The following is a 12,181-nucleotide window of genomic DNA, read 5'->3' on the forward strand; positions in this document are numbered from 1 at the left end:
AAGGCTGCGTTCCTAAGAAGCTGGGACAAGCGAGCTGGGATCCCGAGCTATAGCCTGGCAAGCTACACCACCCTTTGGGTGGAACTTTTTCAGACACTCTTACAAAGAAATTCCAAAGCCCTTGCCTGTATTAATTGCCTCTTCCCCCACCCCCCACCCCCCAGCCTCCTGCCTCAATAAATTGTAGTTTAGGGCATCAGCAGTTGGATGAAGCCCAAAGATCAAAGCAGGAGAGAAGAGAAAAAAGGGCAGCCTCTCCTAAGCAAAGATCCCATGGACCTAAGCCCTCCAGAGTTCAATCACACGTGAAATCCGACATCTACAACTGCCACAGAAGTGAACAAATACTCGGCACCTAGAAATCGGTACCAGAAACACCTTCATGTTCTACCAACTGCACTGAATCACTTATGCTTCTTTCTTATGAGAGGTTAGCAAACTCATTACATAGCCTTGTCAAGATTAAACCACAAGTTAAAACCCTGCACAGCCTCAGTGGAAACAGGCTGGGAACAAGTCATTCCCAGCTACGTGGAACCCACTCCTGAGCACAGTGTTTGTGAACTTCCACGCGTGCTACCTGGGGACGTATCCAAGAACCATGGAGTAGCATTAAATCAGATATATGTTAAAAAGCAAAACCAAAATAAAACAAAAAACACACACCACACACTACATGGGTGAATAAGCTGATCCTACACATGAAACCCAAGGAGCACTTAGGGATGCACTAAATTAGTTTAATTCTGGTTTCTCTTACTTTAAAACGTTCAAGGAAGCGCATACTCCTTGATGTCACTCAACTAAAAGGCCTATTTGTTTAAGAAACTGAAATTTATGATCTCCACATTTCAGACATTCCCTCGTCTTAACGGTCCACTACAGCCTAAAAAAATCCACTTGTACTCAACCAGTCATAGATTGGTTAGAGAAGCCATAGACCACTGTGTAGCAAAGACAAGCAACTGAAATGCAAAAGAGCAAAACAACACAAAAAGAGATGGAAAACAACAAGATTACAATTCAGATGCTTTCAGCTCACCGACTGTCTGTTTTCACTGACTGATTACATTCGCACTGATAATTTAGTCAGCTGAAAGCGGTTCCATGGATCAGATATACAGTCACTCATCTGAGACATAATGTGCTAGGACTCCGCTAATTTTAAAAGGATACAGACTAGTGATGTGGTGACAATGGCAAGAATTGTTCCAATGGGAATGGATTTCTGTGCATCTTTGAGGTCCCCTGATCTGTTTGAACCAGCCATGATGCCTGAAAATACGTTTGTGATGTAAGTCCAAAGGAGCAAAGAAAGCTCAGAGACTCAAGATGCCCTCTTTTCCCAGTGTTCTCACCAGTCACGGAAGGGAAGAAGATGCCAACCAGCACCATGAATGAAGTAGCTATATCCGAAAGCACGTACAGATGAAGATTGTTCTTCTGACCTGCCACATCAACAGATGGCTGATGTGCTTTCTCCAGTATCTCTCCTTTCTCCAAATAATTGCTCCATAAGTTGTCTGAAGGTTATTAACATACCACAGAAAAGAAAAGCATGTTTCAGTTCAAACCTGTTCTCATAACGAATCGATGACTGAAGACTGCAAATGCAATTCACGCAATTCAGTGATCAACACAAACTAGACATACACAAGCTACGTGAGAGAAAGTCTGTATTTCATGTTTTCAAGAGAAAATGTAATAAAACTAGTAATCATGTATGAATAGCCTACAGAAGTTTAAGCATATTTACCTTTTATGCTTTAAGGTTACCGAATGCAACATTCTTTTAATTTCACACTTATTTTAACCGCAAGAAATACATCAAGCATTTCTAATGAACTGCCATACCTATATGCAGCGATTCACAAAACCAGATTTATGGATATAAACTAACTTGATTTTTAGACAGTGGAAGAATTAGAGAATTATATGGTAGGCATACGAATATATTCTTTGAAATTTCACAAATAAATGCTGAGTCCATTTTAGGAATTAGACTATTGGCTCCTGTGAAAATGGGAATTTTACACGCTCAGCACCTGTACATAGCAACTGTTTTCTGTAATTCTTGTTGACAATGAACACGTTTCAAAAATGTTAGATTCAAGAGCGGGCAAAGGAGGAGACAGATTATTTTTATACTATTCTTCAAGACCTAGTCTATGACTCTCAAGGTTAGACAGGTTAATAGAGCTTTGAAAAATGACACCAACTTTGTCATGTTAGTACTCCTCAATTATAACTGACTTCCCACTGAAAGTCATCATGAGATGTACAAGGTAAATTTAATCAATTTTACAACAGACAAGTACTGTATCAGGAGATAAATGCTATCTACTTTTTTTAAGGATTATAACACATGGTTTTCTTCATTGAAGAGAATTTTCCTCACTGTCATCGCATCCATTTAGTCCCTCTTTTATCAACCAGCATGGAACAGATCAACCCATTTCAACTACTCTGCATGTCTCCTCTTTTAAGGCAAGGACATTTTCTATCATACCTTTTAGAATGCCACTAGCAGCTCCTGGAATCCCTGCTATCTCTGACACGTTGTTGAGCAGGAAATATTCATCACAGTTATCGGTGGTTAAGTTTGTACTGTGGCAGAAGAGCTCCCAAAGCTTAGAGGCCACAGTAATGTTATCCTTAACTATGGTTTTGGCACAAACATCAAACTGATCTCTTGACAAAGTCCTGTTGCCCAGCATGCAAATCCTGTAAGGGAAACATAACAGCAGTAACTATTTAAGTGTTTATGTGGTACCTGGAAATGAGACCGCCACCCTTCCCCACTGTCCTCCCTTCATATCATTGTAACTTCAAGTGGCTCTTGCCTGCTCCACAATTGCTCAGCCTCAAGCAGACGCTAGCAGTACAACAAGGACTGTCTAGCTCTTCCCTCTAAAGGTCAGGAGTATAAAAGCCACTTTTCCAACAATTTTGGAAGGGGTATAAAAAAGAAAAATCAATACAGTTTAATGAATTGAGTATCTGCAGCAAAAGAAAACGGAATACAGCCTAAAGAAAGATAGGGAGAAACATTCAAGAACAATCTAACAATTTACTCCTGTAAATCTGCCATTGTTGTAAAACACAATTGTTGGGCCCTAAATATCTAAAGGAAGTACTTGAGGGTTGTGACTACTCAAGATCCTGCAGCAATAACAAAGATGTGAATAACTACACAGGCTCAACTACTTTATTTCCATTCATCACTTGTCAACGGTACCAGGAAACACCGTTTGCACTTCTGTTAAAACACATGCTTCTATATTATTTCTACTCCAACTTGGAGTTTAAGACACCGTATTACACGTTTATGCTCCTTGGCACAGCAAGAGTTATGTTGTGTTCAAAGCAAAGCTACTCTAACCGTAGGCTCATCCGCATCCAGACCAGAAGGAAGTTTTGCTGGAGCTTCGGCAAGGCCCCATGCATCATGCCTCCCACGCTCCTGAGAGACGGCCCCCGTTTCTCAGCAAGCAGCTGCAGTATACCACCAGAGTTTCCAGCTGCAAAGGCAGCACATCATGTCTGACTGGCCTAGGGAAAGCAGAGCTGCCACACTGCTTCCTACTGAGAGGACTGCAGTAAATAACCCAGCAAAAATCTTGCTAAAAATGAACCGAACAGCCCTGGGTTAAGATAGCGGACTGTCCTGTGGAAGGCAGAGAAATGACAGCCATCATCATTTTGCTCTCCTCACCAGGAGACTTTGTCTTACCAACACAGTTAAAGAATGTAACAAATGTGTTTATTTTAGCCTAGGAACTTCTATTCCATGGGCTCTGCATACAGAAAGCTATCACTGTCACCGTATACAGCGACGCTGAATCCCTCCATACCCTTCCATTGAATCATAGGCAAAGCTATATATACCCCCACGCAGAAAGATTACTCACGGAAATTCAGGTGGATCAAAGATGGACTTGATAGCTCCAGCATAAATGGACAGTATAGATATTACTACGCAGGCCAAGAAGAGGGAAGCAAATTTGTTAACATATTTCACACCTACAAAGACCACTACTGCCATTAGGATGAGGAATACAGTTCCATACACCCTCATATTGTTTAGCATAGCACTGGATGCATCATGGGCACCGGATGGATGAAAAATTGCTGCTTGTGGCACAATGTATGTCTGAAACAAGAAGAAAGCAAGCTGAAGGAACACAGCAAGAGAACTCTGTCTAAACTATTGTAATGATCTTTACCTATGCCAGAAATGTAAACCACTTTCCCATTCGCAACACGCTCTTCACCAAGAATCTTCAGTTTACAGAAAAAAGACAAAGGAGAAAAGAATCACAAAACAACGGGGGTTAGAAGGGACCTCTGGAGATCATCCGGTCCAACCCCAACAGGCTATTCTATTTCAATAACACGGCTGAGTCAGCGAGATCAATTATGAGCATATTTCTTTGATTAAGCCATAATTCCATACAGGTTTTCAAGGAAGCTTCCATTCTGGATACCCACAGAGCGCACAACTTTTAGAGGGTAGCGCTAGTAGTGGAAAATTGGGCAGCAAGAATGTGTAGACCTGGTCTCTGCCTTTGAATACGTATATGAATATGAGACAAGAATTCTGCAGTACTTTCCATATGTTAATTCTCTTAAAAGCGTCACTACTACAGTACTACTCACCAATAAAATCTCAATGGCACCAAGGATATACATCGCTCCTGCAAACGTTGTTCCCAAATAAAAGCACAGCCCTACAGCTCCACCAAACTCGGGGCCTAATGACCTGGATATCATGAAATAGGAGCCACCAGCTATGAAACAAGAAGAGTGGAAGTAAAACGGTGATTTTGTAAGTGTCATAAACTTAAAAATACTCACAGCAAGTATACAATAAAATTATACATCGTGCATCTGCTTTTTTAGGGCTTCAGTTAAAATAACTTTTTATTAGCAGAGTGGTAACTAAAAGCCAAATAAATGAATCTTTCGCCTAAGTGATACTAACCAGAGATACAAGATATGAATTCAGGCTTTGTATCCTGGCTTAGGCAAATTTCTGAGGAATAAAGCCATGTTAATAGCTTAGAGCAACAATTTTTCCACAAATGAGAAGGTTCTTAATTGCATTTACCTGGAACAACGCCATTCGTTGCAATAGCACTCATTGATATGGTTGTCAGCATAGTCTAGGGTAAAAAAAAGAAAAGGAAATAATTGTGTCAACATTTTTTAAAATGTAACTTATTTCTTGTTAGAGCAAAGCTGCCAGTGTTTCTACTTATTCTGCCTTGACAGGTCATCTTCTAGAAGGAAAACAGCAGTAACAGGAATTTAATCATTAAGCTGTTGAAAGTTTTGCCAGAGAGATGATTGCTGCCTTATCAGGTCAAATAATAGCTCTCTGCAGACAAAACACGATAAAGAGTGCAGGTGTACTGTCTGCAGAGCTGAAATTGCAACTAGGGGCAGCCCAGCAAAGCAGGCAGCGCTGACCTGGAACAGGCCCAGAAAACAGCTGTTTGCCGAGCAAACGCCATTTTTAAGACTGTATTTAGATTAAATACAGTTTGCCAGTTTCAAATTACTATCATAAAAAATTCTTAGGCTTACAGGCCCAACAGAAGCATCTAGCACTAAACTGGCTTTTTGCTACGCACACGTGTAAAGCGCAGCCTCTCCCAATTTTCTGATAGTCTCCCAAAGGTTACGGCACATGCACTGTTTCGACTATGTACTCACACAACAGCAGCACAGTAAGACAATCAGGAAGGACTGAAGAACTCCTGCCATTCCCACCATCCAAGTCAGCCGAAGGAAGAGAATAACCCCAAAGATATTCTGCATGCATGGTAAATACACCCCCATCAGGGTGCCCATGTTGGGTGACTGAAAAACAAGTATGGCAGCATTAACTAGACGTATTCAAAACACAGGTGGCCAAAATAATTTCAGTTCACATAATTTCAGTTTTTAAAATAGTAGAAATCACACACGCACACATCAGGTCATTATACTTAGCATTTAACACCAATCACTAACAACTGGACGAGTTTGTTTTGCTGTAGAACTAGAGTTTCTAGTAGGAAGCCAGGTGAGGGCTGGGGACTCGGAGTAAGACCGATTCTACCCTCTTCCCCAGAGTTTACAAATTAGTTTCATGCAAAATATGCTTTCATAACATTAAAACTACAAAAGAATTTGGAAGCAGTCTGGAGTAACGTATAGTGTATTTTGTGTAGACCTAGTGATCCTACCTTATTTACGTTTAAATAAGCTTGGCATCAGACCATGAATTACTTTTGACAGTTACTGAGAAAATACAAGTTAAAGTTTCAAGAGAACTGCACGTTACCAACATTCAATACAGCATCATGTAGAATTCTCCCTTGCCCGAAAAGTTATTGTCAGATCCCAAATGATGATATCGACGTGCCACTGATAAGGGTTTTACTTCCAGGAACGCAAGTGTGCCCTGTATTGGCACACGCAGCGCTGGCAGCAGTTCCGAGTGGCAAATTGCACTGGTTTCCTGCCAGGGCATCTCTCAGCTACTGTCGTCTGAAGTTTTCTTTTGCATTTAAAACTATACAAAACGCATAGGGGGAAACAGATAGTGTAATTTTTCAAAGGCTCATTCCTCTTCACATTTCTTTCCATAAAGAAATTTGAATTCTAAAACATATTACAGACTTTAGCATTTAAGGAAGCCTGTGAACAACCACCTAAGTGAAAAGGACGTTTAAGGGAGGTGACAAGACTCGTTCAAGATTGGACTCCACACAGCATTACTAAATGCAAAAATAAATAGGCAACACACACCGTTATAGATTGACTGGTCATCAAATCAAAAGCAGTGGCATTTCAAGACAAGCATATTACTCTTAAAGTGATAAAATGGCTGACAAAAACTTTGTTCTGGCCTTGTATCGGCTAAGGAAAAAGGTAGAGAAGCTAAGGTAAGGCAAAAGCATGTTTCCTTACATAAAGTAGAATCGTAAAAAAAAATTAAAAAAAATCAGGTCATTATAATTTCAACAGGTCTAAGCAAGCACTAAGAACTTAGCGCTTCAACTTTCAATCATACGTTTAAATTCATCCGCATTAGCGACGTGCCTCACCTTAGCTGAAAGCGAACTACGCCTAAGAGCATGAACCGAACGGTTTTCTGCTTGAAACGCTGAGGAACTGCTGACTGGATTTTTTTTTTAATGTCAATTTTGAACTCCTTGTGTGACTAAGACTAAATCAGATCAACCGCACTTTCCCACAAAGACACTGCAACTCGTGTAAACTGCCTGAAGCAAAATGGGCAACGTAACCACTTGCTGACAGTTTGCAGTGGACTGGACTTACCAGAAAGGGGCCAGACAACCGTGTTGCGAGATACTCGCGTGTTCCAATGCCAGTGTAAAAAAAAACAAAAACAAAAAACAAAAAACCACCCTAAAATTTCACCTATACTGTCCTACAGAAGGAAACATCATGATCCCGCTTTGACAAGATTATGTATGAAAAGGAAAGAAGAAATATCTTCTAATGCTAACAGAAATGACACTTGCTACACAAGTATCATGATCAGAACAAGGTAAGGATTTTGAAATAAATTATTCCAGTGCTATAGGGGAAGAGGACCTTCTCAAGATATTCTTTACAGTTTACCTACCTCCTCAAGGAGGAGAGGTTTAGATGCTTTGGATTCAGACACCTTCTTCTGATTCAACTTGAATCTTCAACTGCCTAAGCCTTAACAGCTGAGAAAGTGCGAAATAAGGTTGCAACACACTGGGCAGCGGAATATGCCCTGCGTAAGGGCTTCCCATTGTCAAGTTAATGTATTCATAGCCTCCTTTCTTACAGGGATATTCCACGTAATTTTATTGTCAATCTGCCCATTCATCTGTCAGTCACCCCCTCACAACATCTCTGAACCCAACAGCCAGCATCAGCTGAACTCATCAGACATGTAGATGTCTCGGAGAAAAAGGACTTGCTAAGAGCTCGTCAAAACCCACACCTCAGAAAAGGGAAGGAGCCCAACCTATCGCTCCTGCCTGGGAGGAGCGGGTGGAACAGTTTTGGACATGCTGTTGACAGCACCCCGAGCACTAACAAAACAGGTCTGCCCATTGTAGGCCTCCCAATACCTAGTTCCTCTGCAGAGGGATTCATCTTAGCTCAGTTCTTTCTCATCTGCTCTACTCAGCAGCTTTGCTCTGTCTCCCTCTGAAGTAGTCCCTTAGGTGCTTCAAGCTACAAGCTAACTCCAGCCACAGAGGAAGGGAAACTGCATTAGCTGTACATGAGACTACTGCAGAGCAGGCATAAGTGTCTGCTAGCGGACACAACCCACGCCACAGTATTACTAAGGGCACCGCAGGCATAAAAATTTGCTCTGGATTTTCTTACCCTGTGGAATTAAAAAATACCACCAATAAAGAAATGATGCACGAATCCTACTTGCACCAGCTTGTTCACAGAGATATTTAATACCAGTGATCTGCAATGACTTGACCCTTCTGGAAAGCATCTTATAATTAGCAGCTTCCACTGCAGTAAGTGATCCTAAAGCAGCGCTCCACTCTCAGCAGAATACTCTCAGCAGAATTATTTCAGATTGCATTATGTCCAGTCGCAACAGCTACCGAATGAAAAAAATGTAAACACTCCATGCTGCACAAAGGAAATAAAATACAAAGACATTCTGATGAACACCGCTTTAGATCAACGGACAAGGGACAGAAAATTTCTGCAACAGTCTCCATTTCAATGATGCAGATCATGTTTCCGCATGTGCGGCGCTCACTTTTATCAGCTGCAGATGCATAATTGATACAAATATTGATTTGAGTCTGAAGGACGCTATTTCCTTTGTGCCAGTGTGATGGGTTATCAAAGCACTTGGCTGCAGGGCTCAGGGAAACGGATCAGTAATGACAGCTCTTGGGGCTGGGCTGGAGCGTGGGGACAGACAGCGGCACAGAAATGAAGTGCCTTATTAAAGATACATGAACCAAAATAGTTAATTGAACTTCCATCATGAGGTGGGAATATTTTTATAGCACTGTGACTATTAAATGCTCTCGTATGAGACAGTATTTGCAAAACATAGAAAGCAACCTAAATCATTACCCTGTTACATGGAGTAGAGTTAATTTTATCTGAGGCATACCTAACAGCATGTCACTATCAAAAACATTTAATAGGAATGTTGAAAAAGGCCAATATGCTTATGCTGAGCTGTTTTGCACTGAAATTGTCCTGATCTTTATTTTAATCTTCCACAAACTCTGCAGCATTTTAAGAGATGGGGAGAGGAGTAGTCATGCAAAACATTTTCCAGAGCTTGCAAAAATTTCCAAGTCTCTTTTGAGCTTGTGAATTTAAAAAGCAGGTGTAGACAACAATGATCTCTACAAGCTAAAGCACCTCATTCTCTGCTAATTTAAGCTTAAAATTTGGAAGAAAGATCTCATTTTTTTCCCCATACAGATTTGATTTACAGATTTTCCCCCTCACAGATTTGAGCACTTCATATGCACACAACTGCCTTTTTTTTGTTTTTTAAATAGATACGATCTTTTTGAGGTCTAGGTCTCAAAGGAGAATTCACCAGGAGATCTGTGTTCCCTCCTCAGGCAGAGGATTATATATTCACTTACTGAAAGGATTGTTTTCTTAATCAGTTTTGGATATCAGTTCTAGAGTCAGCTCATCCTCCTTACTCCAGTTCTTGCCTATAAGACGTCAATTCGAGTAACTGACATATTAGGAGAGGTAGCTTACTTTCTGTCATGCTAGCTGAGCATATATTTGCTGAGCGTACCTGGCATAACAGTCAGCAATGAGTCTCTTAACCGTGCTGGCACTTAGAAACAGAACACGCCGTTGTGTCAGGGGCTGATACTCAGGCTTCTGTGCTAATGTTCAAATGCACAGGGTAAGGTATCAGCAGTGCATCGATTTATACTTCAAAGATGATAAAAACATGTTTTGAGAAGTTCTCAAAACCTGTAGAAGAACCACGTTTGTACAGGGTCTGGATGCTTTCAATCCATGCTATCATACAGCTTCTGCTCATTGATTTTCTCCGTTTTTACTGATGTTATAATTATTAGCCAAATTAATATTGAACTTTCTTATGTTCTACAAGATGTTTAGAAACTTGACAGTGCTTACGTCAGGAGGGAGAGAAGGAATTCAGACTTCAGCTATGATACTGCAACTAAGGTACTCATCTCAGAGACAGACATGCTAGGCAAAGACTCACCACAGGAAATTGCAGCATTTACACAGAAAATATCGAGATATTAACACAGAATGATGATGTCACTTTTGAACAGTTACTCAATCCATGCTATAAAAACATCTGAAAGTCTCTAAACACACATTAGGAACACATGTTAAAACATAATTCATTACAACTCACATACTGAGCCCAAGGCGTATTTGGTCACAGCAGCATAGCTTTAAAGAGGATAGTAGAAAATTGGTGCGTTTTTCAGCAATTTCATTTCAAACTACACGAACGTTAACACATATCATACCTAGATATAGAAATACTAACATAAAGCTTTACATATTACTCTACCAGGAATTTAAAACAATTTCTCAGTTTCCTATTGTCTGCCCCATTTTTTTCCTTACTGAAGCCTCTTTTACCCAACATTCCAGTACAGACCGGTCACCAAATTCTCCTGTTTTCCAGTAAGGAAATAAGTGACATCAGTTGATGCCTGACAATAATTATTCCTATCAAAAGCATGTTAAAACAGAGATGTAGCTGAGATTTCCTATTAGTAATGTGAAGGTAGGAAACTTTGCACAGACCCACCTATTAGTGTAACGTCAAGTATCACACAAGAGAAGCTCACTGATAAAGAGTTTAAATTACTTTTTAAATACAAACTTAAAGTACCAAAACGCACAGTCACAGCACCCAGACAACCTTCACTTAGTCTTGTGAAGACATCATATTAACTATAATATTACAGCACTTTAGTGCTTGCAGCCTCAGCTAAAACTGAATTTTAAGCTTCGTGTTGACTAAAGAACTTTGCTAAAATCAGTGTAAAAACGGGCAGAGAAAGGAAGTGGAGGGCGAGTAAGGGCACTGGAACGCGGCGCTCAGCACGGGGTAACACGCGTTCTCTTTGAGAACAATGTGCTGTTCTTCAGCATTATCACTTCCACTTCATAGTTTATTGGGAAACTTTCTTTCGATTTGCAAGCAAACTGACAGGCCTGTATATGCCATAAAATGCCGCTTGAAGTTTCAGCGCTAGTTGAAGCACTTGCCAGAGAAGCTAAAAAAGAACAGCTAGAACGCAGCCCCCCCCGACAGAAATCAAACTACCAACAATCAGTCCTCACCTTTTACCCGGTTATTACAAGATTGCCCCAAACGGACAAACCATCTAAACGCAAATTCTTCAGGGTGGAATTCAGTTGCCTACACGCCTAACAGCAGAGTGACGTTTCAGCTGCACCAGGGTGACCCAACCAACCTCCACCCACCACTCTTTTAAAGAGTGCTGTCTCCTGCAAATCTTGTGTCATTTCTGCCAAGTTGGTATAGATGTCTCAAATACTACTGGGCACCTAACACAGCACTAGGAAAATTATTTAACAACTCTTTTTTTATTTTTGATTCACTGCTAAAAGCCTAACCTACTTACCTAAATGCAATCCAGGCCTACGTAATTGCACTGGAGCTCACAGTGCTCAACCACTACTTCAACTCTGAATTTTTGACAGAATCAAATTACCTACCGTTGACCAATTTCTTTGGCATTTCTCTAGCGCTCCAAAATCACACATGTAATCATCCCATTCGTTAGCCAGCCATTGAGAGACTCTTCACTTACTTTTGATACTTTCTTCTTTGAACCATCAGTACTTTCTGCTTCTTCATGTTCCTTAACACCTTGAGTAAGATTTGTGTAGTTGACCAACTTGCCAAGCAGAGATGACACTTTTGGTCGTATATCCAGTTCCTCCTGTGAAGGAAGACAACCCATCAACTTCCACAAGTTACAGCATTTATGAAAAGTGGCTGGGGTCATGCATTCCTTGACATAGCTCATGGCTGTGGCTGCTGGGAAACACACCAGCATAATCAACAATGGGAAGAGAGTATTTTGCGGTGCCTGAATCGCTGATGAAAAGATTTTGTTTTCTGAAGCCCTACAGTAACAAGTCTGTA

The 12,181-nt window shown here is 40.7% G+C and overlaps 1 protein-coding gene across 19 annotated transcripts in view; it reads right to left on the reverse strand.

Moving 5' to 3' along the window:
- SLC12A4 (solute carrier family 12 member 4) overlaps positions 1-12,181 on the reverse strand; it is a 49,117-nt gene that overhangs the window by 16,092 nt on the left and 20,844 nt on the right. For all 19 annotated transcript variants that reach the window (XR_011143123.1, XR_011143122.1, XR_011143121.1 and 16 more), the window contains exons 3-10: positions 11,844-11,975; positions 5,719-5,865; positions 5,111-5,165; positions 4,660-4,790; positions 3,912-4,153; positions 2,510-2,724; positions 1,359-1,523; positions 1,177-1,275 (exon numbers count right to left, since the gene is read on the reverse strand). Coding sequence is in view for 10 of the 19 variants with exons in the window: in XM_068955401.1 (XP_068811502.1) it covers positions 1,177-1,275; positions 1,359-1,523; positions 2,510-2,724; positions 3,912-4,153; positions 4,660-4,790; positions 5,111-5,165; positions 5,719-5,865; positions 11,844-11,975 (1,186 nt within the window). In the remaining 9 variants the exon portion in view is untranslated. The remainder of the gene's footprint in view (positions 1-1,176; positions 1,276-1,358; positions 1,524-2,509; positions 2,725-3,911; positions 4,154-4,659; positions 4,791-5,110; positions 5,166-5,718; positions 5,866-11,843; positions 11,976-12,181) is intronic.

The sequence above is a fragment of the Struthio camelus genome, chromosome 10 (genome assembly GCF_040807025.1).
Source record: "Struthio camelus isolate bStrCam1 chromosome 10, bStrCam1.hap1, whole genome shotgun sequence".
Lineage (NCBI taxonomy): Eukaryota > Metazoa > Chordata > Aves > Struthioniformes > Struthionidae > Struthio > Struthio camelus.